The sequence below is a fragment of the Chaetodon auriga genome, chromosome 9 (assembly GCF_051107435.1).
Source record: "Chaetodon auriga isolate fChaAug3 chromosome 9, fChaAug3.hap1, whole genome shotgun sequence".
Taxonomy (NCBI): domain Eukaryota; kingdom Metazoa; phylum Chordata; class Actinopteri; order Chaetodontiformes; family Chaetodontidae; genus Chaetodon; species Chaetodon auriga.
In genome coordinates, this window is record NC_135082.1 from 8,552,011 (window position 1) to 8,579,797 (window position 27,787).

General features: G+C 42.6%; 3 protein-coding genes and 2 non-coding genes across 5 annotated transcripts; 4 read left to right on the plus strand and 1 right to left on the minus strand.

Annotated features, from left to right (window-relative positions):
* The first annotated feature begins 410 nt into the window (after positions 1–410).
* pabir2 (PABIR family member 2) lies at positions 411–7,892 on the plus strand. The gene is made up of 10 exons (XM_076739901.1): positions 411–1,468; positions 1,602–1,680; positions 1,772–1,825; positions 2,257–2,300; positions 2,396–2,450; positions 2,768–2,869; positions 4,849–4,934; positions 5,325–5,389; positions 5,747–5,843; positions 6,285–7,892. Exons 1-10 carry the CDS (start codon positions 1,344–1,346, stop codon positions 6,421–6,423), a joined length of 846 nt encoding a protein of 281 aa, XP_076596016.1. The 5' UTR covers positions 411–1,343; the 3' UTR covers positions 6,424–7,892.
* On the plus strand, positions 1,872–2,011 carry LOC143326354 (small nucleolar RNA U109). The gene has a single exon (XR_013077629.1). It is a non-coding gene; the product is annotated as a small nucleolar RNA U109 (small nucleolar RNA).
* Positions 2,544–2,680, plus strand: LOC143326353 (small nucleolar RNA U109). Its single transcript, XR_013077628.1, has one exon. It is a non-coding gene; the product is annotated as a small nucleolar RNA U109 (small nucleolar RNA).
* Positions 7,893–8,450: 558 nt separating the features above from the next.
* mospd1 (motile sperm domain containing 1) lies at positions 8,451–12,544 on the minus strand. The gene is made up of 6 exons (XM_076739903.1): positions 12,407–12,544; positions 10,796–11,095; positions 10,619–10,694; positions 10,206–10,438; positions 9,297–9,458; positions 8,451–9,147 (listed from the first exon to the last, which is right to left on the minus strand). The coding sequence occupies exons 2-6, from the start codon at positions 10,947–10,949 to the stop codon at positions 9,116–9,118; spliced, it is 657 nt and encodes a 218-aa protein (XP_076596018.1). The 5' UTR covers positions 10,950–11,095; positions 12,407–12,544; the 3' UTR covers positions 8,451–9,115.
* A 1,447-nt stretch (positions 12,545–13,991) lies between these two features.
* ints6l (integrator complex subunit 6 like) lies at positions 13,992–27,775 on the plus strand. Its single transcript, XM_076739524.1, has 18 exons — positions 13,992–14,274; positions 14,394–14,471; positions 18,329–18,478; positions 19,560–19,649; positions 19,802–19,985; positions 20,117–20,245; positions 21,427–21,590; positions 22,018–22,170; positions 22,411–22,543; positions 22,964–23,058; positions 23,169–23,279; positions 23,856–24,071; positions 24,205–24,331; positions 24,650–24,792; positions 24,914–25,145; positions 25,252–25,632; positions 25,752–25,845; positions 26,019–27,775. Exons 1-18 carry the CDS (start codon positions 14,164–14,166, stop codon positions 26,119–26,121), a joined length of 2,694 nt encoding a protein of 897 aa, XP_076595639.1. The 5' UTR covers positions 13,992–14,163; the 3' UTR covers positions 26,122–27,775.
* Positions 27,776–27,787: the final 12 nt, after the last annotated feature.

Consider the following 27,787-nt stretch of genomic DNA (forward strand, 5'->3'; position numbering starts at 1 on the left):
CAAACAACACTATAAATTAAAATATATACACATATATTGAAGGATACAATAACTGGCATGATGGTAATCAGCATGAACTTATTTGTGGACAGTATAATAGTGGAGCAGTGGAGAGCTTGACTGCTGTAAGTAACTCGTGAAATAGGGAGATCCTCCGGAGCAGTCGTACCTCCGTCCTCCTGCTGCGGTTATCTCTGCACAGGGCCTCCTGCTGGGTAAAGATGTCGGGGGACCAGGTACTTTTGATGCAACACAATGTGTCCTTCGACTCAAGTGTTACTCTTGACCACTGAAATTGCAGGTAGCGTAAATGTATGAGTTCATCCAGGAACCAGATGATGCTGTTCGACACATTGCGCCTTCGCACGCCGGCAAATGAGGCAATTTCATTGGACAGGTCCGCTAACGTTAAAAGGGGCGTGAAGTTTGCTGCTAGGTGCTAGCTTATAAGCGCTACATGGAATCTTGTTCATTCTAGGCGGCGTCCGACGAAACGAAACTGTAGAGCCTTGCATGTTAACAACGGGCACGGTTTAGTTTGCTTGTGTGATCCGTAGTAGCTATCGCGCTGACGGACAGGAACATTTAGTGGAATGGTAACCCGGCCTCTCGCTGGACATGGCATTGTGGCTATTGGCGTTGATGCTAAGTTAGCTCGTTAGCCTATGTGGCTAGGTAGCCGAGCTGAATCGATTAGCTAGCAATACGTGTAGCTACAGTATCTTCCATTAGCTAGCTGCTGTGAGAATCTCTTACCAGCAGCGTCGTTAGATTAACGTCACCTACCTTGAACTCCAGAAGAGCACTCATTTTGCAGTCAGAGTAGGCGGCTGCTCGGTTTGGCTAACGATAGCTAGTTTACCGCGCTAACATGCAGTGCTAGTTTACTCGCGTTTCAGTCGTCACTCGCGGCTGCCTTGTACCAGCAGACTAACGGGTCGGTAGCTAACAGTTGCCGGGCATTGTGCGGTATGTAGCCACGGTATGCTAACCATCCATCAGGAAAGTTGGTGACTGGTCTTAACGTTACAGACAACGTTGGCGCGGGCCAGTTCTGGCTGACCATCATGAAGTTGTAATATGAAGAATTATAGAGATAGCGCTATTATGATGAAAAGTCAGCGTTAAGCTGCTTATAAATAAGTTGATAGCACAGGGCCTTGCAGATAGTTCTCGGTAAACTGCATTGCGCTAGCTAGTTTGTCAGCTCAGTCGCCTGATTGATGATGTTTCTTCAAAACGTGTAAAGTTAGCCAAGACTGGAGAGCAACAATGTAACCTCACACTGAGCGGTTAGCCATTTTAAGTTCATGAATTGGTCATAGGCAGCGTTAGCTAGCAAAATGAACAATTCAAGAGTCTTGCCACAAGAAAAGATGGAGCTGGATCTGGAAATCCCATCTTCACTAGTTCAGAGCGATGGACACTTGAGAAGATCCAACAGTGCACCCATGATAAATGGCTTAAGGTTCTACAATATGATATAGTTACAGTAATCTGCTGCATGATGTGTTTGTCCTCTTTCATTCACATTGGAGTACATTGACCTCATGGGCAGCAGATGCGTGACATATGGATGGTCTGTGAATTTGTCATTCCAGTGATAACTCCCAAGTGTTCCAGAGAGAGGTCCTGCGTAACCGGAGAAATAGCACTACAGTTGTCAACAGGCCCAATATGGTACACTGCTTTGTGTTTAATACTCTTTGAATCCTGTGTTTTTGAATTATTCAGTATTGAATGTTCTGTTCACACACATCCTTCTACACAGGTCCCTTCATCACCTATTCGCGTTCCCAGCACCAGGCTTCATCAGATAAAACAAGTAAGACAGGGTGCTGCTGTTTTCCACCCCTGGAAATGTTAAAAAGGAGCATGTTAGACCACTGTTTCCCTCTCCAGCCATAGGGAGTGATGGTGTCTAAAACACATGCTAGAGAAACTTTTTGGAGTTCACAGGGCCATCGATCTTTCAGAGTCGGTCAGTTGGTAGTATAAGACTCCAACAGAGGAAATGCTTACTCTGGTGTCATCTACTGGCTCGGTGTGATTGATAAAAGTGAAATGAAAAACAGCTCAGTTTCAGCTTTTGAGATAAGATCAAGGTTGTAAATATTGCACTGCAATGGCATGGGATAGAAAAATGTTTTTATATTGTGATCTGTTTGAAGAATGTATGTAATTCAGAAGAGCTAAGATGACATTTTCGGTAAACTAAGACTTGATGACCATTAACCGGCCTGTGTGCTCTTGCAGGAAGAGGGTGTAGACGTGATGAACCGAGAGACTGCTCATGAACGGTACATGATGTGTTTGTCAATGCAGTTGGTGGTTTTTTAATGGGTAAAATGCTTATAGGCAACTGACTCCTTGTTTTCTATTTTTGTAAACACAGGGAAGTTCAAGCCGCAATGCAAATGAGTCAGTCCTGGGAAGAAAGCCTTAGTCTGGTAAAGCGTGATTCTTCATTACATTTTGTCCAATGCCATCGGTCTTGTTGATGTGTTTGACTGAATTCTTTTGAACCTTCCCACTGCATGCTTTGGCCCTGTGCCATTGTTGGCTCTCGATATCTATGGAGAGCTCAAGTACAAACATGCTAGATTAACACTTTGGGAGTTAACAGGGCCACCAGTCTTTCAAGGTCAGACTGAGTCGGTAGTATTATACTCCAACATTTTTCTTTTTTAATGATTTTTACGACCACTACACTGTATGGATATGTTGTGAGATGGAATGGCCACCGATTTCTTAAATGTGTTCTCAGAGTGACAATGATTTGGAGAAGTCAGCATCTTCATCTCCGAAGCGCATCGACTTTGTACCCGTGTCGCCTGCCCCATCTCCAACTAGAGGAATTGGAAAAAAGGTACATCTGACCTCAGTATGTTTACATGCACATAATCTGATTATACTGTGAGTAACCAGGTGACCGTTGTAGTTACAGCATTTTCATAGTTTCGGTAACCTGATTTTCCTAATGACTTGCAATCAGATTAATGAACTGAAGTCTGTGTGGTGGCCAGGAAAGCACAAAAACTTTGTTCCTGCTGAGATTTTGGGGTAAATTTGTCATTTTTCTGCAGCTTCATAAAATGACTTTTCTACATTGCAAGCAGTATCAGTATTTGTGTAAAGAAACCTGCATCACATGCTCAAACCCCAAATTTTCCATGTGGGTCTATTGGTTCAGCATGCATGTTTACCGAATGAATGCAGTGTTGTTTTTTACCACTGCACGATTAGAACATTTGTGTGTGTGGAACTTAATTTAAAACGCCAAGATTCCCCCATATCAACTTTGGCAACGGGTACGGTGTTTGTGCAACCCCACGAAGCATGTACTCACACATGTGCATGCCACAGAGAGATTTCCACTAATTTAGCACAGTGCAGTCTGTAGTTACCATGAACAGCGATTAAACCGGATGGACTAAAGCTAGATGCTGACATTGTTCAGCTGCAGTCTGGTATGTTGCTGGTTGTACGTTGAAGTTTAAGAAGGCATCACCCAAATGTGAGCATTGCTGGTGCAAGGAAGAAAACACTGTGTGCAAACCCGTGGCATTTCAGCAGCCTCTTGCTAACATTGTAGACTGGGCCAACATCAAATGCCATAGGTGCTTTTATAGCAGTGGACATGCGACCATACTCTGTTGTGAAGAAGATGGGTTTGAGACACATGTTGAAAGTAATCAAGCCCCACTACAAAGTTCCCTCTTGTCCATATTTCAGCCAATAAATCCTACCAAGCCCTTATAAACAAGTGCTAGCTGCAGTTGTGACATGTGTTGTTGCTTTCACAACTGATGATGGGTGGACTTCTCAGGCTACCAAGTGTCACTTAACAGTAACAGTGCACTACATGACATCCGACTGGAATGTCAATAGCAAAGCTCTGCAAACTCCCCCCATTTTAGCAGCACACAAGCACACATCTGGCAGAGGAACTGAGGGCAGTGTCAGAAAGGAAGTTGGAGAGGCTAGGAAACACAATTCCAGTCACAACAGACTGCTAGAAAATGCTAGAAATGTTGTCCATGCAATCAGTGAAGCTGGACCAGGCATCCAAATTGGATGCTTTGCACATGCAGTTCATTTAGCAGTACAAAAAGCAACAGGAATCAACCAGGTGTCCAGAGGCAGAGGTGACGTGAGTTTCTTCCACCATTGTACAACCACTGCACATACTCCAGCCTGTCTGTGGCTGTCTTGGCCCCAAGCCCAGTGGTTACTTCCATAGACTATATAAAATAATGGACGTAGTGCCTGCCTCCAAAAATGGGCAAAGAGCTGGAGCGTGGGTGGAGCTGAGGCTGGCAAAATAAAGCCTGGTTGCTGAAACCTAGCGGCTAGCTGTCATTCAAAGCAGCCATAGCTGTAATTCTGTATAACCCTGTACACCTTAATATAATTTCAACAAGTCAGTTGTATAAAGATTCTCTGCCCATGCAGTTATCATGGTCAGGGAAATTAGCTAAAGAAACCAAAAGCACTTTTTGTGCAATGCTGTGAACATGTTTATTTCTGCTGTAATGTTGGGCATTTTAATATGGGGGTCTATGGGGACTGACTTGCTTTTGAAGCCAGCCAGCTGCAGTTTTTGGCACTTTGCATTGGCTTCATTTTTCAGCCTCAGAACTTGCAGCTTTATCTTGACCTTAATTTTACAAAGATAGCTTCTTAAATATACCAAAACAGCCTGAACAGTTATGAGAGCGTTGCCTTTATCTGGTCCCGGTCAAATTCTGACTGCATTTGTGCACATTTTCATGCCTCGATGCTGATTCTGTGTCTTTGACTTCATTCCAATCTTGTGTGTGTCTTCTGTCACCCTCGTGGAAGCAGCAGTGTTTCTCTCCTTCACTACAAATCCTTGTGAGCAGCAATGGCTTGACACCCAGCCCAATACCCAGCCCGACACGACGCTTCAGGTGAGCATGACGTCTGAGTTAAAATCTACAGTTAATAACCTCATAATCTACCAGTGTGACTTTACTCCTATTCTAAATGAACATCTGTTTGATTAACATCTCTGTTTACTGAGAGACTACAGGAGCACCAGCTGGCTCCAGTTTGACTAATTTCTCCCCGATGGCATAAAATGTTTTTTCTTTTGCCAGTCTTAGTAGGAGAAAAAGATGATTTCTATGTACTCAATAACAATTTGTTTCCTTAACTTTTTAGATATGTCTGAGTAAACTAATCATTTTATCTGCATGACTGATCTTAAGATGACAGATTTTGTAACTGTGGCTGATGGCCACTGACTGCCTGCATGTCAAAATATACTGCCTTGACAAAGAGTTTTCTGTGCTCTTTAGCCGACGGAGTCAAAGTCCAATCAACTGCATCAGAGCCAGCATACTTGGGCCAATAAAACGCAAAGGTGAGGTACCAACCATGCCTGATGGTCTTAAATACTTTGACAATAAGTTCTTCTTGTTTGTTTCAATTCTACCACGAGAGTCACATAACGTATATGTAGATGGTATTTGCTGTAAATTCAACGCATTGTGTCCAGACTAAAGATTGTTAAACACAACTGGGGAAATGTTGACTGTATAATATAAATGGGGTTTTATCTATGAAAAGAGTTGCTACAGTATTAAAGTATTAAATTAAAAGTCTATATTATAGTTGGAATAAAACACTAGTTTTCACCCAAGTGTCCCTTTTTTAAAGTGGCCACAGACTGTGTGTTTTGAGCAGGATTCCTAAACGTCAGGGCCCCTTTCCTCTGCAGGGGAGATGGAGACAGAGAGTCAGCCCAAGAGGCTCTTCCAGGGTACCACCACCATGCTGTCCTCTGATGTCTCCAACTTGTCGGATCTCAGCTCCTGGTAAGACTTTGTGGATCAACCAAAAAAATCTCTTAACAACCTGTCAGAATCACACTGTCTTGGTAATTGCCCATAGACAACTGCCTTTTAAATAGTTTATATACTATACACACACACACACACAGAGAACCATCAAATACACACGTAGACATAAATATGAATGATCTGACAGGGAGTGAAAAAGTCCAAGGGCCATTCAGAGGGAGGAGTTGTACAGTTTGATGACAACTCTTCCCTCTGAATGGCCCTTCATTTCATAAGTATGTAAAAAATATACATTAAATGTAGTATTTAAACTGGAGTCTTCCAATAGCAGAACCAAAGATGAGATTTTTATCAGTTCTGTCCCCAAAAAGACAGTATAGACTGTGATACAGCAGATGTTTGCCATGGTCACAGTTATGACAGCCTACAGTCTTACTGAATGTGACTTTTTTTCAGTCACTCTCCAGATTTGCTGGACGGCAGCCTCAGCAGCATCGGCTCCTCCACTGACTCGCCAGGCAAAATGGAGGGAGTGTCGCCCTCCTCGTCCAGCAACTCCCCCTTCGCTTCCCTCCAGGATTTGTCCCCCAAGTGAGCATGGGAGACCAGGAGACACCATGAAGGACTGGAGCCAAAAAGCCTCTCTCCAGGGAACAGGTTTCCTTCTCAGACCCCCCCCCACCTCACCATCGCCTAGATTTGGCTTCAGGGGAAAGTTTGTTTCAGAGCGGTTGCTTTCATAGATCTAGATGTGTTTGAATTAAGGAAATGAATGCCTTGGATGAGTTTTTGTGTGTAAGTGGTAAGCCTAGTGAAACTAGGAATGACTGAAGACACTGTGAGCACCAGCTGCTAGTAGAGGATCTTGGATGGTGCTTGGCTTTCATTGTGATACTGTGTTCATAAGTGGCTATGCTTCAAATCAGTCCGACCAGTCCCCCTCACTGGAGAGAGACACTGAGCACTGGACAAACAAAAAGACTATTGGATGTGTACATTTCCCTGTTTTTGTGCTGGAAAGCTTCTGTCCACAGGCCTTTGTATGTACGCAGTCTGCAGATTTTTGTAAGAAAAGATTTAACTTATTGTTTTCCTGCTTCGTTTGTAATTATGTACATATTAACCTCGTCAATTGTCGTACATAGTTTGAAGTTTGTGATTGGCTGTGTGGTGAATGTGGGCACAAGTCTTCAGCAGCGAAGTTTTCTTTGTAAAGGAACATGAGCTGCTTTTGGGGTACAGCTATGGTGATTTCCTTACTGTTCTACTGTAAGAGAAGTTATGTTTTCAGCAGATATTCTTATTTTTATCATAGAGGCTGTGAACTGTGGTGATTTTTTTTTTTTTTCTCCCCGCAGTTTGGCTTTTAAGGCCCCGCTCACACGACTTGCTGCAACTTGAATTGGCTAGTATGAATGCACCTGGCAGGTCACTGTGGATGCCATGGTCATCATTGTTGGGTTTCAACACTAAAGCTTTCTCTGTGTCCTGTATTCTTGTCAGGATGATTTTGTAGATAAGCAGAGTATAGAAATGATGTCGTTTCCTTTCTTCTGGCAAAATGTTCTTATTTATGGAAAAAAGAAAATGTTTATTATAAAAATTGGATGGTGATAGGTGTCTATCCCCAGTAAAAGAACCATTTGTGTTATCATTTACACCAAATGATCTGACGGCTGGAATGTGCAGTGAAAACAAATCGGCACCGTCACGTTGTAAAGAGACAGCTGTTTCTGCTGTGGTTACATTTATTAATGGAGCTTTTTGCACAGGACGCTCAATCCTGTAATGTTACAGCCTGTGTGTATGCAGGGGAGAAGTTAAACTTTCTCATGAAACAAGATTTAAAGAATACAGTATGTAAAGGTGAAGCCTCGACTGTGATCTTTGCACCTAGACCTGCTTGAGGCGGCCATGGCCCCGTGGTCCATGTCGCTTGTGTCACGTCTGAACCCCTTCGTGGCTCTGTAGCCTTCAGTGTATTACAAAATATGTACAAGAGGAAGTGATTGTAAATCATTTTTTTGTGCCCTTTAATTTAAAGAAAGGTGTTGCTGGAGTTCATTTACTGAATGTCGTTTTCCTTTGTACAAGTAAGACAACGGAAGCAGCTTGTCCTGCTGTCGACGTTACTTTTCCCAAGGTGATTTTAAGTCATCAGAAGTGTTCAGGGCATGAATTCGGCACATTTTCTCATGCTGTACTGTGTATCTAATGGAAAGGCTGTACTCTGCCAGGCTGGCTAACACCACGCCTATGCTTGTTTCTTTTGTGACCACAATCACAGTGGACATCAGGACGACGTCATTTACTGAGTGTATGTAGCGGCTCTGAAAATTCCAAGAAGCATTTTTCTTGTCCGGAGCGCTCAAACTCATACTAATTTAAAATGTCATCGCTAAACCTTATAAACTGCTGTGGAACCAAATGGTACACAAGCAGGGGTAAATCATGCTTGTGTCAGCTGTCAAGCCTGATAACATGTAGCTCCGGGAGAGACTGTGGGATTTGTTTTTCAGTCACCATCATAATATGCTAACAGAGGCCTTATTGTGGTGTTTTGTGCTCTACGCCCTCCTGACCAAACTAGTGAAGAAAATAATCTGATTTGATCTATGAACGTTATACCACACAGCTGTATTGAGACTTTATTTAACATCTGATGAAGCATTGATATAGTACGGCGCACAAACCACTGTCTTAAAAAGATCTTTCCTTTGGTGACATGTAAAAGTATCTTGACTCCTGTAATAATTAAAAACTCAAATAAGGTATCCACACATGCAAAGAAATGCATTTAGTCCTCAGAGTCTACACTAAAAATGCTTGAAAACATCAGTATAATGATGGTTACAGGTGAATACCATAACAAAATTTTAATGGCTTTATATACATGTATCATGTTTGCATGTCCTTCACACTCAACCATGTTCTGTTACATAATGGCAATAAACATACAGACACAGGGAACATGAGGCCAGACAACACTTTGAATGGCCTCATGTTTCTTCTCCGGCCCTGCTCAGGGACAGCTCCTCTCACACTACCTGGCTTACACACCGGAGGTCTCCGCTGCTTGCATCAGTTCGGTATTGTGTCAATTTATGTACTAACACAAATATGTGGATTTGAAAACAAATATACTAAAATGAGAGTGGGGTAATTTGAATAAGCACCCCACCCCCCTGCTGTCAGCTGTACTCATTGAAGTGCAGTAGTGCCTCCGGTGTGAGACGGTTCTCTTCCTCTTCAGATCATTTTCCCTTCTCTTCTCAGCTTACAGCACTTCATGTGCGTAGGATGACCATCGTAAGAAGACCTAAAATATAACAAAACAGAACAACAGGATGTCCTATACTCCAGCACGTACTTTTTCAACAGTGTGACTCAGACTACAGCAGTGTTGTTCACAATGAAAAAGGAATTTTCACATACAATGAAAACCTTATTCTTCTTTTAATTACTTACCGAGAACATAAGCAGCTACAAGTTTCTTGTTAACACTTAAGTGGAGGTAGACAGGCACAGTAGATTCTTGCTCCCCCAGCGTCGGGAGCATCAGGGCGGCCATACACACCAGCCCAAGCAGCACCGTCAGCAGACTGGGGCCTCCAGCAACAGGACGGCTCTCTACACACATACACACACACACACACACACACACACCAGGATCACATGCTCATCACTCAGAATGGCTAACAAGTGATTTAAAGAATGCAAACCAATCCCACGAAAACACCAAAATAAAGCTTCCCCAGCCTGTCTGTGGCTATCTTAGCCCACTACTTACTACCATAGACTATAAAACAATGGACATAGTGCCTGACTCCGCCTAACCAAAACTGGGAAAGAATGAAGTCTGGTGACTGAAACCTAGCAGCAAGCTGTCACTCAAAGTGGCCATACCCGTAATTCTGCATAACTTTAAACCTTCATAGAATTTAAATGAGTGAGTTATATAAAAATGTATCCTCCGTACAGCTGTCGGCTGTATACCATGAGGCTTCAGCCCGTACTTCCGCTTTAAATGACAGTGATGCCCTGCAAGATTGCTCTCCTACTGGGCTGAGTGCAGAAAAACAGTGTTCTTTCGTTTACAAAAAGATGTAACTGTATGTGGCAATCTGAACAGGAAGCACAGTATTAATGAGAACACAGACACAAGAGATGACTACAACTTGTACATTAGTATGTTGTTATTGTCATACTGTGTTTGTGGGACAAATTGGCTGCTTCGTACAAGATAAGACAAATATGTTTACAGCCCACAACAATCAATGTAACATACCATGTTCTGTGAATGGGAAAAAGTTCTCATATTTGCGCTTATAAACATCTGGCTCCATCTAGTGGTAAGACAACAGTCCTTCACCCTACCTGTCTGAAATGCAGTCTGTTCAAAGAATTCGCTGTCTGCAAACTGCTCTTTGATTCTGCGTTCCTCATCTTGGGGCCGGGGGCTGGGCGGCTCCTGTGAGGCGGACGGACGGAGCGTGGCCGTCACCTCTTTGCGACCCAGAGCTTTCCGCTGACTCTGCTCCGACACCTGCAGTCGGAACTTGTCGTACACCCCATAATGGCATGGCCGCAAATCTCTGTGTCTGATTACTCTGTGAGGACACAGAAAGTTAGACAGACTATTTAGTTGACCAGACAGGAATGTTGGCTGTATAAACCATGTTAATACTTAGCAAAGTAATCAATGAACAATAAAGACTGGTGACCAGGGTGATCCACATTGAACAACAAGCTCATGGAGTCCTCACTGCTGTACACAAAAACAAACTCACATGTCAACACAGCACTGTGGCTTGACTGCTCCGGTGGCATCCACCACTGTGTACTTGTTTGGCGCCGTGCACAGCACTGATAAAGAAATTATATTAAAAGAAATACAAGAATATCTAGACAATCTTGAGTATATAACAAACATAATACAAGGAATCACAAACAGACTGCCAACTGACCTTTAAACTTGAGAGCGAACTCATAGGGGTTGTAGAGGGTGAGCACCTGCTTGTGAGACGTCTGATCATCGGCGTAGAAGACAAGCTCAGTGGGGAACACGAACACGGGAAGGCTTCCTTCCACCAGCTCAGGCTGTCGATGCTGCTGCTGCATTGGCTTCAGCTGAGCTCTTCTCCTTCCCCGTCCGTGGTCTGCCTAGGCCCCCCACCCCTCTCTCCACAAACTATCAATCTCTGTGAACTCCCTTTAGGTGGAGATGGCACTTCCCGCTCTCATTGCCTCAGGGCCATGACATGGTACTGTGAGGAGAAACAGGTGATGAGATAATAAAAGGATATTTACAGAGGAGGCATAGTATTCCGCTTATTTACATTTTTGATTTCCACTACATTTCAGGAGGAAATATGGCATTTTTTATTCCATGTATGTAAGCTGTAACAGCTACTGATGCTAGCTACTGTACTCCTTAATATTTTGCACAAGTCAAATAAAATGAAGCTTGCAGTATATGATGCACTTTCACGTACAGCCCAACTGATTCTGGATTTTTGAAGCATTACTTTTATTCATATTTGAGATCTTAAAAAATCTAAAAACAGTTTATTGGCTGATGATGATTAATTACATAGTCCACCTTAAAGATATGTTGTCTTTAGCAGTTCAGTGTTGCAATTTCTTGTTAGTTATTGACTAGCATGTATTTTAACACTCTTAAATCTGTAATAAGCTACTATCAACTGGTATATTGGCCTAGCTATGGTTTAAACTATTCTGAAGTGCAAGAAGTAGTAACACCTTGTACATTAAAATCAAGTTTACATAAGCTAGTTCATACTAAACCTAAATCTAAAAGGGACCATTCTTTCAAACTGTACACTGAGGGTTAAATAACTGGATGCTTCAATCATCCAAAGGAGATGCCAGAGCGACTTCATTCACGGAACTTATGCAGGTTTAAACAACACCGTCGTTCAAACACTTAAGTGAACGCCATGTGGCTGGTCACGTGCTCCCGTGTGTTTACATGGTTACAGTCGAGCTCGAGGAAGCGAGGCTCGTGGTGTTGCAACACTTTTCTTTCTCCACGTACACATAAAAGTCATAATTAATTCATTACATTTGCAGCAACAACGCTTTATTCGAGCGTTTTTACTATCTGAGGCATATTGTGTCGCGAATAGCTGAGCTGTCTAACCAACTGTTTGGAATTGACGTTACGTCTAAGCATAAAAAGTAAGCTGCCTATAAACTGCAGTGTAATCATAAGTGACAACGTAAACAGACAAGAAAAAATGTCTTTATGCAAATGTGTTGATTATAAATTTAGCAACAAAGTGATTTAGGCAAATTATACTGTTCCTATGGTTATTCTCCACCTAAACCCCACAATTTGACGGCTTTTGCTCGCTCTGGTACTGCAATAACATCGTTACAGCGTAATGCTAACGCTAAACAAGAGCGTTAATGTTGGCTAGCGTTAGCCGACTACGGAAACCCTAGCCTTAGATGTTAGCTGGTAGCCTGTTAACGCTATCTACACGCAGTGTCATTACACAGAATATCTCCCAGAGCTCTTGTATTCCAAGGAAAATGTGAGGGTGAGACTTTACCTTGTTGTCAGCGCTCAGGTTCGTGTAACGTTGGCACTATCACCAGGGTTTGTGCTTCTGATCCCACCCTGTTGTTGTTTCTCTCCAGGCTTTTTTCTTTGTCAATAATATACTGCAGACCTCGCAGTGCATGCTGGGATGGCGGAGAGCGAAAGAGTACGTGCGAGACGTCAACAAAGCGGACGTAAAGATGTTCCAGGCAGGGAGTATGTGTACAAGAACTTCACAACGCTCATTATGTAAATAGTAGCGTACAAATTCAGTTCAATTTGCGGAATACTTTCTATTAACTGTATTAAAGTGATTCATCCTGATAATCACTGAGTAAAGTAGTTCAAAATTGAGGTCAGATATAGCTATTTTAAGCAATTGAAATGCGTTGATTTTGAAGTCACGATATGATGACGAGAGAATATAATTGTTTACCAGGGTATTTCATCTTGCACAGACAGAAAAAAGTCAAAGCCTTAACTGCACATTGACAGGCGGATTAATGTTGGCTTTATCCGCCCATAAAGAGATCCATCCAACCTATTTTTCGGTGGCAGCAAATGAAAACAAAGCAATAAAAATAAAAAAACATACAGTGTGGTGTGTGCAGAATAACCTGTCGGGGAACGATGAGGCCATTGCTACAGGTATGCATGGTGCCTGGGATTGGCTACGACTTTCCACTGACCTTTAAATCTATGACGAATTTCCAAATCTCATTTGATGTAAAGTCTGAGCTTGTAATGACTATGAGTGAGTCTGCGGATAAGCGTGATTTAATGGTAAGGTGGTTCATTAACTGTTAAAGGACACATCAAAAATACTCTTTAATGTAACCTCTATGCTGCCCTCAAGTGCTGTCGGATTTATTAGGTTATGATAGCACATGTAGAACAGCCGATACTTTCTATGGTTCTGTGGTTTGATGGTGAGAGTAACTCTTCTATTTGCCACTGTTTGGGGTTGGATGTTTGAATATTTCTATTTGCGTATGTTCTATTTCTACTCAGTTTTTGTTTCTAACTTACATGTGCATCTTGTCTTGATTCTGCCATTACAGCACAAAATGCATGTTCTGTAAGCGTGACACTTGATTCACATACTCAATGTCCAACTAAAGTATTTTTGGTTACTTGGTTAAGACATGAACTGCACGTGTTCTTGTTATGTTGTGTTGAGGAGTCTGAAGAGCGAATCTTTTGAGGTGCCTTGAACGCAGCAAGAGAGTGACAGGAGAGACAAACAGAGAAAACGAGAGGAAGTGTATGTATGTCTGTGATGGGGGCGGGATGCGAAGGATTTGGCAACAAATTTCATGAAATTTCACGTCTATAAATTTGATTTATACAGATACACCAATCAGTCGTCTGGTTTTAACGTAGGCTATTTTATAATGATGCACAGTACTCAATATCCGGTCGCTTAGCATTCACGCAACTGAAAGGGTAAGCGGATGTACTGTACGCGAACGTTATATATTTATATATGGAGAGGGCGTGGCTTGTGAAATCGGGCTGAGCCAATGGCGTCGCAGTGGAGGGAGCGGGGCGTTCCATTCGGTTAGGAGGAGAAGTTGAACAGCGCGAGCTGAGACAGAGCTCTAGAAAGGCAGCTAGAGAGAGAGCAGAGGCAGCGGCCCTCTTCTGGAGGGGGGGCTTATTATAACAAATATATACACACATGTGTGAACTGTTTGGCCGCACGATAGGTCATATGTGGACAACAGTTATTTTAGAAAAGCATACAGCCGCGGCTTTACATTTAAAATGCCTATTTTACTTTTCCTGTTAGACACGTCCGCCTCTATGAATCAGCGCACTTATTTGGGTACGACGTATCTGGACGTTGCTAAAGGCGCGGTTGAGGTCTTTATGAAGGTAAAGAATGATTTTACCCCGACTTTTTTCAGCAAGTGTGTACCTTTGGAGAGCTTAGGGTTCCTTGGGCAAGATTGGTCGAAATTAATATATGTTGTTTTGGTTTTCTTTTTTGACAGCTGCGTGCCCGAGACCCGGCTAGTAGAGGCGACAGGTACATGCTAGTTACATTCGATGATCCACCATACGGAGTGAAGGTAATAAGCCATGATACAATTTTTCATTTCACAAGGCGACCGTATTTTTCTGTCATTGAGACTTTATTGTCCTTCTGGTTTGTAGTCAGTGTTGGGCGGCTTCCCGGTGGCGAAAAACGGCAATTTTTTGCTCCAAATACCCGCAGACCCGGAGCTGCACTGCCTCCGACCATCCAGCGGACATTTTGCTTTTGTGTTGAGAAAAGTCTCGGGCGTTGAGATGGAGGCGGAGAGATTTATTATCGCCTATGACGTTGCTCTTTTTTTGAAAGTACAATGTGTAGATTGGTCAAGTAGCCCGCCAATCATCGTCCACTCCTCCCCTTGCATCCTCCATGCATTACCATTGGTCAATCTGGTCTGAAAGTTGATAAGCCCTCTTCATGAGAATTTATTTATTTATTTATTTTATGTGAGTTCGCTTGAAGAAAATTATCATTATTCGTATGATAATTATTTGTCATAGTCATATTATGAACAGTATGGCCCAGCATACAAACACTCTAGTTTTTATTCACACACATCCAGACAATGCAAAACAAATCATACAACCTGTGAATCACTGCAATAATTTCAGGGGTTTCTTGTCAGCAAAGCTGCCCTCACCACTATTCTATTGACATATTTTATGACCTGGCACGATCTCACTGAGCTTTCCATGCCCAATAAAATGCAATCCTTCGTACCCCTGAAGTCCATGATCTGCCTCAGGGACTGGTCTGCATAACAGATCTCTTGGTTTACCTAACTCTGTCTACAAACAACACTCTACTGCTCTCAACACAATATGCTGAGTACTTACTGTATCACATGGCAATACTGCTTGAAGACATATAGAATCATATTTTTTGTTTGCATGCCTCATGACCAAATTCCAATATGCCAGAACTGTCTTTAATAGTAGTTTCTGGTGTGAGGTAACGAGGTATATGTTATTAGGTATGGTGCAGGTCAAGAGGTGTTTGTAATGACTAGTTAAGTCCACATTTCGTGTTTTCGAAAGTTCAGTTTCAGTGCACTTTGCTGGGCCATTCCAACAGCTGCAGCTTTTTAAAGCTCACCAGACCAGAAGTGACAGTATTGCGGTCTGTCTCATGATAACTTAAATGCAACCTATATAATAATGTAGTATAATATGTCAGACTGTGCATATATGCCCAGGCATTAGGGATGCACTTTTAATGCAAGTAAAGAAAATAGGAAATGTTTGAATAATTAAACATGTTCTTGGAGTGAGAATGTAGGATAAGTGAGTTGAGAAAAAGAACAGGTAAAATTAAAAAAAAAGTGTTAAATATATATATTTTTTTAATGAGCTGATAAGAAGTTTTGTCTTGTACAGTTGATTCAAATACTTAACCCACTATGATTCATGTACTCAATTTGAATGGTCTCTTATTAACATTCTAGGGCTTCATACAGTTTTGCTTTGATTATATTTTACTTAATAGTAAATTACTATGCAGTGAAAATGCTTTTTTCTGCATAATGATACTGATATTACCCGAACTTTAGATAGATGGACAGGAGTTATTTTTAAGAGTAACTGCATCCCTCTCCTCAAATCTGATTTTAATCAAACAATATGTATCAGAGAACTTTTACTGCAGTATATTTAATGTGCTTTAAGATTCAATTCTACAAACCTTCACATTCTGTGCAGACATAGTAACTACAACACAGAGGACTTTGAATAGTGAGTTTTTACAATTAACAAACGTATATTCATGCTTAGTGTTAATATTTAAAGCTGTGCACAAGCAAAATATCTGTCAGACTATTTCTGGCTCTTTATTGACCTGCGTATGGACCACTTTGAGCTCACTGCCCTGCCACTTAAAACATTATTGCACAATTTTTAGTAGGCGCATGTGTAGGACAGGGGTCATGACAAACTGTTACGGGTGGATGCTGTCATTCGCGTCATGCTTCCTACTTCATTCAGCCATTGACCTTGCAGTATTCCAGTCCGGACTATTGCTTCATGTGTCCCACCAAAATAGTCCTGTGTATAGCATCGTACTAAAATAATCCAACATCTTGATTCTCCTCCCTCGCCTAAAATCATCCAGTAGCTGCCGTCTGAAGTGCGTTTCCCTCTTTGTAAAGTCTGTCCTCAACTCCTCTTCCTCCAGCTCTTCCTTTCTTTGCCTCCATTGCCTTCTCCTTTGTTGTTTTGCCTGCTTTGTGCATCGAGGATTATGATGAAAGGACAAGGTTATGCTGAATGGGGCTGCTCTGATTGCACAGTTACAGAGGCAATAAATTGTTGATGTGGAGGGAGAGAGAGGAGGTTGGTCGAGAAGCAGATAGAAATATTCTGCAGTCTGAATTATTGAGTGCCAGCCAAGCCTACACAAAGGTCTATGTCTGGGTTATTATCTTTCTACTACCCCTGTGAATGTGTTTACACCTCCAGTTTTTCATCAGCTGCTCAGTGATATTGCTTGTATGGCTGTGTGATATGAACCTAACATAATTTATGTTACGCTGCGCTTAGAAATCCCACCAAAATCATGGCTTTGGAATGATAACTCATGATCCTCTGAAATCTACCCACTGGCCTGATCAGAGTACGTTAGTTCACACCTGTTAGTGGAATGCGTGTCCGAGTCTCAAGTGAGCACTTGTGATCCGATCTGATTTTCCCTGTTTCATACCGTATGCAAATAAGTGCCTCTTTGACCATTCTGTTTGCAAACACCAAATCAAACACTGCTGCTGTGTTTAACTGGTGGCCAGTATGCTGGGACAAACAGACAGTTTTTTTGCACAAAAAAGTAATAACTTGATCTGCAATGTTTGCCACTTTTACAAGAAGGCCCAAACAATTAAGAATGTGAGACAGAGACAGGCAGAGTTTATTAAGCCTCTTCTCACTCAACTTGTTGTTTTTTGTTTGTTTTTTGCAAACATATTGCAGTTACTAGTTCAATGGTGAAATCAGCCGAAACTGACAGTGCACTTATCTTGGCAGGTAAGAGCTAAAACACATAATATGCTTTACAGTGAACCAAAGGGAAATCAGACAGTGTGTGTCGTAGCCCACTTAAGCAGAGGACATCAGTCGAGCAAGCAATCCTTCAGTGTTGCACAGGCCGCTTTTGGGGGTGGTCTGAGGGATCAATCTCAATGCATCCTGGGTGCATTCACACCTGTACCTGCACCTGAACTGACGTACTCTGAGCTGTCCACTTATGTTCGGATCGCTCAAGAAGCAAGTTAATGCCAGGTGTAAACAGGGCCTCCGTGTGCCCCGCCTCTCCCCCTCCCTCTCCTAATAAAGGAAGTGGTAAGCTTACAGGTCATCCTTAGATTAAGCATGAAGCTGTAGCAGTAAGGTACTTGACCCCGCTGGAGAAAAGTCCAAGAGCAGTTACACACCCACATCCTCTCCTGTGGGAGTATATCTCCATCAGGAGAGAGGACAGGCTGCTGTGGGAAGTGTATTTTTGGATGCTTGTCATGTATGAAATTAGACTCTTTCTCAAAGAGCAGCATTCAGCTCATATGCCTGAATTTCAACAATATTATCTTCTATTTCCAGAGCTTGACATAACCTGATCTCATTTTATGGTTGCTATTATGCCATGCTGCACACAATCAATGGCTTGCTAAGACTTAAACTGCAAAGGTGGTAGTCATATGCTTGACTTGAATAAGTTTGTGGTTGTCAGTGAACAAAACTTCCTCTATTTTTCTTTGTAATTACGTAGTATGGGTATCTGTGGGTGTGGATCTTTTTTTGGTTTGTGGCTGTTCACCATGCACTGTGACTTCAGGCCTCCTCTGCTGCTGTGTTTTATAGCTGTTTTCTGTGCAGTGCATTCACCACACTGTCCATGTGTATATTCCAGGCAGGCTGGAAGGAGAACCATGCCACCTTTATGTGCGAGCTAAAGAACCTGCAGGCATCCGGGCTGACTACGTTAGGTCATGCTCTACGCACAGCTTTTGACCTGCTTAACCTCAACCGCCTTGTCTCAGGCATCGACAACTATGGACAGGTATTTGACGCCAACATCCTTTTATACATTTCTTTGGCAGTCTTCTTAAAGTTTTGTCTTTTTCATTTTTGGTTGTGGTTGAAATCAAGAGATGTACACATTTTGATACCCCCGTACACTCAGACTGACAAGACAGTGGCATGCTATGTTTTTGTTATAACTTATTGGTGGATTGGTTAACAAGACAGAACAAGAGAACCATTCAGGAGGCCTTAGAAATAGCTTAATTTAGTCCCATAAAAGCTGAAAATAACACAAACGGAAGAAGTTAAGTGCCCATGAGCAACGAATTTTAAAGCAGATACCACAAGACAAAATTAATTTGGACATGCCATCAAAGAATCTGAGAGTGAAACACGGCTTCCCTGATACAGCCGACAGATACGGCACATGTGGACTTTTCCTGGATAAATGATGCTTTTGATAGCAATTGTGACAAAGCCCTCTGTCGGCAGCTCTTTCTTCCTTCACCTGGAGACAAAGCGGAGAATATTGACTTTTGATGGCAGCTTAATCCACTCCGTCGTGCCTCCGTTAGCACTGTCATCAGCTCCACACGCACGTCTTTCCTCCAAACCCCTGCTTGAAGGCAGAGATAAATTACTACGCTCAAGCAGTGATGCAAGTTCTGTGCATTGTGTGTGTGTCAGTCTACTAATTCATTCTGTGTGTGTTTGAATTAGACAAGGCTGACCCCTACAGCACAGTGGTAGAGGCCTCTGTCCTTAACGAGTAACACAAGGACACTGCAGCTTAGAGCCACAAGATTACAAGCTGCAACACATAGTTCATATAAGTATCTGGGAGGTTTATCAGAAGTGTGATGCCAGTGCCATACTAAGTACTGTGTTTAAGTGAAGCTGTGTTTAAACAGTATACCTGTGTTTTGTCATTACTATAAATGGGAGAGACCAGTTACAGCTTGTTCTTTGGGAGATGGGAGTCTCTTTGAGCCACGGAGCCCAGAACAGGGTGTTTGGTTTGGAACTTTAAGAAAAGAAAGCAGACTAGTGAGAATAAATGGGGCCACTGTTTGACTGAAGTTGGATTTAATTGCTGAACGTTACTGTTTCCCTCTCAGGGCCGTAACCCTTTCTTCCTCGACCCATCTGTGATCATCACTATCACTGATGGGAACAAGCTCACACACAGCTCAGGGGTTCCAGATGAGGTGAGTGCCATGTGCTGTTTGTGGTGAAGTGGTCTGGTTAACCTTTGTAAGGACATGAAGAAGCTTTGTAAAAGTCTGCAAATGGTGACCTTTGGTAGTTTTTCACATCTAAAACTCCTCTCCCTTCATCCTCGTCTTTCTTCGCCCTCTAGCTGCACCTGCCTCTGAACTCTCCGTTGGCAGGCAGCGAGCTGACCAAAGAGCCCTTTCGCTGGGACCAGCGTCTCTTTGCGCTGGTGCTCAGGCTGCCAGGAGCAGCCACACCAGACAACGAGCAGCTTGGCAGCGTCCCCACGGATGAGTCTGCCATCACCCAGATGTGTGAAGTCACTGGAGGTTTTGCATTTTCTTGCTTGTTTTCACACCATGATTTCTTTTCATCATCGTCATGTGTCTGTGCACCTTTTGGTAGCTCTCATAGTTCAGTGTGTCATAGAGGAAAATTGTGCGTCCTGCTTTCCTCTCAGGCCGATCGTACTGCGTGCGGACACAGAGGATGTTGAACCAGTGTCTGGAGTCTCTGGTGCAAAAGGTTCAAAGTGGTGTTGTCATTAATTTTGAGAAGACGGGGCCGGATCCGCCGCTCGTTGGGGAAGGTCAGTTTTTGGATGAGGCACGCTGAATGGACATGAGGCAACAACTTTACCGTTACCTGATTTACAGATATCTTTAACTTAATCGTACATATCAATAATTCCTTTTTCGCTAGTAAGAGTAACGATTGCTGATATGTACAATGGAATTTCCACACATTGAAAAAGGATTGTGACGAGTGGAAATGTAATCAACAGTGTCAATAATTAAATTCTGATGAGACAGAACTGAATTCTAGATATTGTGATAACTGTAATGTAGTAGTAGATATCTGCAATTAACATTGCCATTAGCAAGACTTGAATGTTAGATATCGTTAATTGCAGCTGCAGCTAGTCAAAATGACATTATGGAAATGTCAACTTGAAATTATAACACATCAGAAGTGAATGATAGTTATTTGTAACTGAGTTTGAGGTCAGTGGTAAAAGTTGACCAGCTGAAATGAATGAGAAATGAATTGTGGATATCATTAATTAGAATTGCTCCTGGTCAAAATGACATTGTAGTTATGTTGGCTTAGAATTGTAACCAGTCAAAAGCAGTTGCTGATATGTACAAGTGCTGTGGCCGCTGCTGATTAATGCCAATGTTTAACTGATGTTAAAAAGGCCTCCCATAAGACAAATGGCTCACGTTCTCTGAAAGGAACATATTTTATTGAGTTTGTGAGCACGTCATGTCATCACATTTCATACAGTAAATTAGATTCTGTGGGCAGTAAAACAGCTGAAAGCAGAAGAGACTCTTCTTACTGTGAGTCACCACAGTGCAGTTTTACGATTAAAGCAGAACTGAGTGCATTCTCTGGATTGGCTAAATATAAAGGAGCATGAAGACTGAGGCCGTGTGAGGAAAGCTGCTGAGATCAGTTGACTCACACATATTTATCACACATATCATTTGACTCACACATATTCTCACACATATTCTCTACACATATTGGTAAAGGGAGAGATTGCGATTTTATATTTGTTTAAGAAAAAGGTTTGAAACTGAAAATTTGACGTACTTGAGAGCTAAAAACAGTTTTAGAAAACGATAGAAAAGCTTATTCATACCAGTGACTTGGGTTTTGACAGTGGTTGCTCTCAAATTCCCATTAATTGTTTATGTTTCTCACAAGTTGGCAGATTGTCGATTGGCGTTCTGCCTCATATCGTACCTTTTTTTGTTTTCACAGACAACTCAGTGGAGTCAAGTCGTCCTGTGTCATCCTTCAGCCCACAGCCGTGGCACAGCTGCCACAAACTCATCTATGTGCGACCGAACCCAAAAACCGGGGTTCCAGTTGGGCATTGGCCCATACCAGAGTCCTTCTGGCCGGACCAGAATTCTCCTACCCTGGTGAGCAGTGAGAACACCTTAAGTCTGTCCTTCTGCAGGTTGCCTTTTAATGAACTGGATTTACAAGCATGTTTTATTCATGTGCAGGTAAATCTGTGTAAATACACACTCCAGGCTGTCTTTGACATTATCCTGTTTATCTCCTACTATTTATAGTGTTGAGTGTGCCTCTGTCGATGTACATCTCCCAGCAGAGACACATTTAAACAAGCTTCTTTCACTTTCAGTGTCTCTTTTATTGGCGGTCTGCTTTTTCTCTGTCTAACATGAGTCAGTAACTTTGACTTACAGCCAAAATAATCAGGTTTCCAACTCTGCAGACTCTTTCTGTGATGTCCATTATCTGTTGCTTTTGACATCAGATGGGTTTATACCACAGATATCTCTGTCAACGGTTTCCTTACTTATGTCCATCTCCTGCTCGCAGCCACCTCGCTCCGCACATCCCGTGGTGCGTTTCTCTTGTGTGGACTGTGAGCCCATGGTGATCGACAAGCTCCCCTTTGACAAGTATGAACTGGAACCATCGCCACTCACCCAGTACATTTTGGAAAGGAAGTCTCCGCACATGTGCTGGCAGGTATGGTAGATATTCACACACCCATTGGCTCTGTTGTTTTTACCTTCTCTAGTGTTGCTCGGGGGACTTTGCTGAAAACCAGAAATAATAAGGCTGCTAGCTTTATGCGAAATCTTGTTATGAATTGTGCTTGTGAAGCTTTGTCAGTGTGCATGGATTAACAAAGGTTTTCTGAAGTTTAATTTGGAGGATCAATAACCGCAATGTTATTTGACTTTATAATTTCCCTTTCCCTTCCAGGTGTTTGTTAGCAGCAGTGCGAAGCAGAATGACCTGGGGCAGCCATTTGGTTACCTTAAAGCCAGCACCACTCTCACCTGCGTCAACCTGTTTGTCATGCCTTACAACTACCCCGTCCTTCTCCCACTCCTCGGTAGGACATATGGCACTAAACTGTTTCTTAAAAGTGGCCTCAAAAAACTTTTGGGTCAGTAGGTCTGAGCTGATATTAAATTTAAAAAGCTTTCCTTTTCTAGGTCACTTCATCATGTGCAGTCTTTTCCTCTCCAATCATATATAGCTTTAAACATAGTCACAAGTAAAAGGCATATGACAGAGCAGCAAAATGAACTGCTTATTGTTAATAATGCTTTGCATCAAGTAGACATTATGGGGTATGTAGAGGGTGATGGTAGTGTATGTTTAGATGCTTGTTTTAGACTCATCACCTGAATATTCATCTGTGATCATCAGTCAGCCCTGCAGCAGCAGGAGGAGGTGCAGGTGGACAGCTGACTGTATCACTGCTCTAATGTCATTCTCACACAGCCCCTCATTCTTTGTCACCTTTCAGATGATTTGTTCAAAGTGCACAAACTAAAACCAAACCTCAAGTGGCGGCAGGCTTTTGAGATGTACCTGAAGACAATGCCTCCATACTATCTCTTGGTAAACTGATGCTACGTCATTTATGCTGCTTTTAGTAAACATTCAGTACACAGATTTATATTGTTTCTACATACAACTAACATCCACTTCCTCTTGCTCTCTTCTGACAGCCCTTGAAAAAGGCACTGAGGATGATGGGTGCACCCAATCTTATTGCAGACACCATGGACTGTGGCCTGAGTTACAGTGTAATCTCTTACCTGAAGAAGCTCAGTCAGCAGGTAAAGATTTAAGTGTCCTCAAGCATGAGATACAGCACCCAGTAGTAAATTTGAATACCATTGTAAAACACTCATATATCTTCAGTTATGATCAACTGAGCAAGTATAGTTGCTTGTTTCAATGCAGTCTTCTCTAAAACTGTGAAAATATTGTGTAAATATGTCTGTAGCTGAGATGGTTAAAAGAAAAATGTATGAATGCTCATAATATTTAAGTATCCGATGCAATTTATGTGTGACATTGTCACCAGAACATGAGGAAAACAAACTCTTCCTCTTTGTTCTATTATGTGGTAGAGGAGTGTTTATACTGTTTAGATTGATATAAACATAATGCTGCATTGTTTGAGTGCAGCAGACAGCTGTTAAAGAGTGACAGTACAACAACCGCAAGCATGAAGTGTGGCATTATTTATATAAAAGACAAGACTGTAAAGAATCAACACAGAAAATGCTTTGTTGTGTCTGTGATCTAAACAACATTCATTTCCAAAGTGTCATTTCAGTCTGAACGGAAGCATTTGATCAGGCACCTGTAAAGCATAGTGTTTCTCTCCCTGTTTGGCTGCCATGAAGGCAAAGATGGAGTCAGATCGTCTGATTGTGTCCGTGGGGAAGAAGGCTCCACTAGAAACTGGCATAAAGGTGAAGAACCACTCCAGCGCTCTCTCTCTGGCCCACCGCCGGGACTTCAAGCAGTTGCTGCAGGGAATCACTGGAGAAGGGCCCCTTCGCCTGGTAGACATCAACTTCAAAGAGTTCGCTGGCTTCCAGATCGCCCTGCTCAACAAGGTAGATGTAGGACAGAACTGCCATTTGTGAAAAGCATGACGTTCTTTGTGTGGGTGGGACAGTTAGAGGAGAAACAGGGCAGGTGCAGTGTTTGTTGTGTGTACTCTGTCTAGACATGCTGATGTTTTCACAGGATGTGAAGCCTCAGGCTTATCGAAATGCCTACGACATCCCAAGACGGAACCTTCTGGATCAGCTCACCCGGATGCGCTCCAATTTGCTGCGGACATCACAGAAACTGATCAGAGGGCAAGACGAAGGTATGATGTCCCGCTGTTACAGTTGAAGTGAGGTTTGGTTAAATGCTTTTTGTTGGGGGAGGAAAAGCTGCGCTACAATTAATTGCAATCTTAAAATAGTCATAGGTGGCTTTGAAATGCAACTCTAAGAACATTTCACATATAAATGCAAAAAAAAATGTATCGAGCAAATCCAGTTAAGATAGATTTGTCCAAAGGCTGCACTGAGACGTGCATGGCTGGAGGCAGTCATTCAATGAACTTTAATGACACTGAGGAAGTCCTCTGTAGTTCCTGTCGTGTTTTGTTGATGCTAATCACATCTCCTCTGCTTGTCAGACTATCTGCACAGTATCCCAGTGGCTCAGATGGGAAACTATCAGGAGTACCTAAAAATGATGCCGTCTCCTCTGAGAGAGATTGACCCTGACCAACCTAAACGCCTGCACACATTTGGGAATCCTTTCAAGCAGGATAAGAAGGTGAAAACACATCAACACGAAATCCTGGTCAATACACTTCACCTTTGCACAGCGAGATGTCTTCATCCAAGATTTAGTCCTTTCATTCTTTAATGCTTTGCTGTCTCCGTGTGTATCTCAGGGGATGATGATCGATGAGGCAGATGAGTTTGTAGCTGGCCCTCAGAGTAAGAAAAGAGGAAATTCCAGCGACCCCAGCTCAGGTGTCACTATGAAGAGAAGGCGGAGTATGTCCCCGTTACTGCGGCGGCCACAGACTCCACCAGGCGGCACCAACCATGTGGCAGTGGGAAAGAGTCCGGCGGGGCTTCCAGGGCAGCCGAACCTCCTCAAACCCGTCCCACAGCACAAAGGTTAGATGAAGATGTACCTGAGAGGAATGCTGTATGTGCTGGTCATAGGAATGCAGGACTGACTGACTTAAAACCAGTGGTTTTAAATGATTTGTTACCCCCACAGGAGTGGATGGCAACAGCACGGTGGTCACTGAGAGCAACGGTGACGGGGTTCTTGGGCTTGAGTCGGGGGAGATCTGGCCCGCTGAGCTGGACGCTGTAGCAGGGAGCCCATCCTCGCTGAGCCTAGAGCAGAAGGCCGGGCTGGCGGCAGCAGATCAGGGAGAGGACATCAACATGGTGGAGGAGAGGCTAGTGGAGGATTGTGTAGATGAACAGCCGCTGGAGGAGAAACACAACTGCGAGCGACTGAGTCCACAGAGCGAGCTGGAAGGCTCTGAGGCAGACCCTGCAGCGCTTGAGACCATATTCATAGCCCCACTAGATGGCAGCCAAGCAGAGCTGAGGACACGGGTCATCAAGGAGGTCCGCAAACCTGGGCGAAGTGAGTATGAGCCTGGCCAGTATGTCACATTACATTCATTTCTGTTCTCACCTGTCGAAGTAGGTGTCATGTTGGGAACATGTGGCTGTCTCTTCATCTCTGTCTGTGTTGTTTCTCAGACTATGAGGCAATACTCGGACTACTGCAGCAGGTGAAAGGACCAGTAAATGTTCACAAGTACTTCATCCAGCATGCTATCAAAGAGGCCATCAGGTAAGAAACAATGACTCATTTTCAACTGTCTTAAATGTAGTGTTCAGTGGAGGAGTGTCATGGTGTGCGTCATTTCATTTAAAAGCAGGCTCACTTCCACACACCCCCCCCCGGTTTGTTTTCAGTAGTTCACCTTCCCTGCTTCTTTCTAATTTCCCCTTCCTCTGCGGCAGGTTCAAGAAGCGGGTGCTCATCCAGCAGCTGGAGAGGGCCCTCGCAGAGGTGGAGGAGAAGCACACAGCATCCTCACAGCTTCCCAATGATCATGGCAGTTAGTGACGAAGCCATCTTCACTTTGTTAGGAATAAAGCCCCTCTCCTCTGAGCTGTAGTTTGTTAACCGGTGGATTTACCACCATAAGAGACGTTCTTGCTGAGTAGCCTCAAAAAGACATACTGGGGCTCTGGGGGGTGAAAAGGACAAATGCACTGATAGCAGATGCTCCCACTGTCCCTGTTCTGTTACATCACATCCTGTTAGAGGTGGACGGTAAGGGGCTTAACTGGAGGAGGGGCCTTCAGGACAGATCCACTCCGGATTAGTAAAGAGACTTTAAATATAATCCTCTTTATATTGACAGATGCCTTAAACACCCATTTGGCTTTTGTCTGTATCGCCACATTGTGCAGTAGACACACACACACACACACACTCCGTTAGACAGATACACGGTAAGCCGTCGGATCCTCAAATGGCAGCGTAAGGGATGGACTGAGTCATTCCTGTTATTGCTATTCTTTAGAAACAGATCTTTCTTCAGCTGGTCTGAAAAATATTTGTAAAACTGCAACCATTTCCCTATGAGTAATAAAATGTTGTGCGTTCATATAGATTTATTTCAATTCGGTCCACCCAGGTACACCTCACATTTTTAGTGTTATATCTGCATAAAGGACAAGGCAGTGATGTTTTTACCAAACTCATACTGTTATCTAATGTTTTCCCAGCCATGCCAGCTAATACTGATATGCACTGGGGGGCAATAGGAGTAAAACCTATGAGAATGTCTGTCATTTTATGTTGTTTTTAGCAAAATATATATGGTGATATATTGTCAAGATTCTGGGAATTTAATTAAGAAACCATTGAAGGATAAAACACCCCAGTTGGAAATGTCTATTTTTGTTAATCCAATCAATAAAATACATGATAAATCAAAGTTTTACATCACATTGATGCAAAAATTTTGCGTATCCGATATTGCCATATTAAAGGGATGGGTACCTCAGTATAAATGATAGGCAAAACTTCACTTGCTGTATATCATCATATCACCCAACCCTAATCAGAAGTTTTTAAGTCATCGAGTCCAAAAAAAGTTAAGCCTCCGCACATATCTGTCTGAACCTAATGACGTTGAAGTTGGGTTAGTTCTGGTACTAATTTGACGGTTGTATTGACATGCAGCTGCAAACAAACTTCACACAGCAGTGAGGTTGTGCTGTCTGCTTCAATGATCATCTTTCCAGCATTGGAAGTTCAGTGAGTGCAGCTGTTAGAATCCATTTAGAGTTTACTCCTCCAACACACACAGTCACACACAGTCCTGTAATCTTCCTCCACAGCACCACAAACGCTCCACTGATTCCCAGAATTAAAACTTTGTTCTGAGGAATTTCTGCATCTGTCCAGCTCAGTCGGCAGTCACCTGCTGTTGAACCGAACAGCTGGTGATCTGCCCTCTGCTGCTTTTTACAAAAGCCCTCGTTAGCGCTCCTCCTTCGTTTTTATGACAGATGTACACTACTTTTTAATGTTCATAAGGAATAGAGATTATTTTTGTGAATTTGTTTATTTCAGAGTTTAAGAAATATTTTGTAATGTTTAAAGCCAATTTTGTAATCTGTTAAATACGTATATAAAATGGAAAGTTTTATGAACCTTCTCTTTTTTTTAACAAAATAAAAAATAAACCATACGTAGAATGGTATCTCCTTTTTTA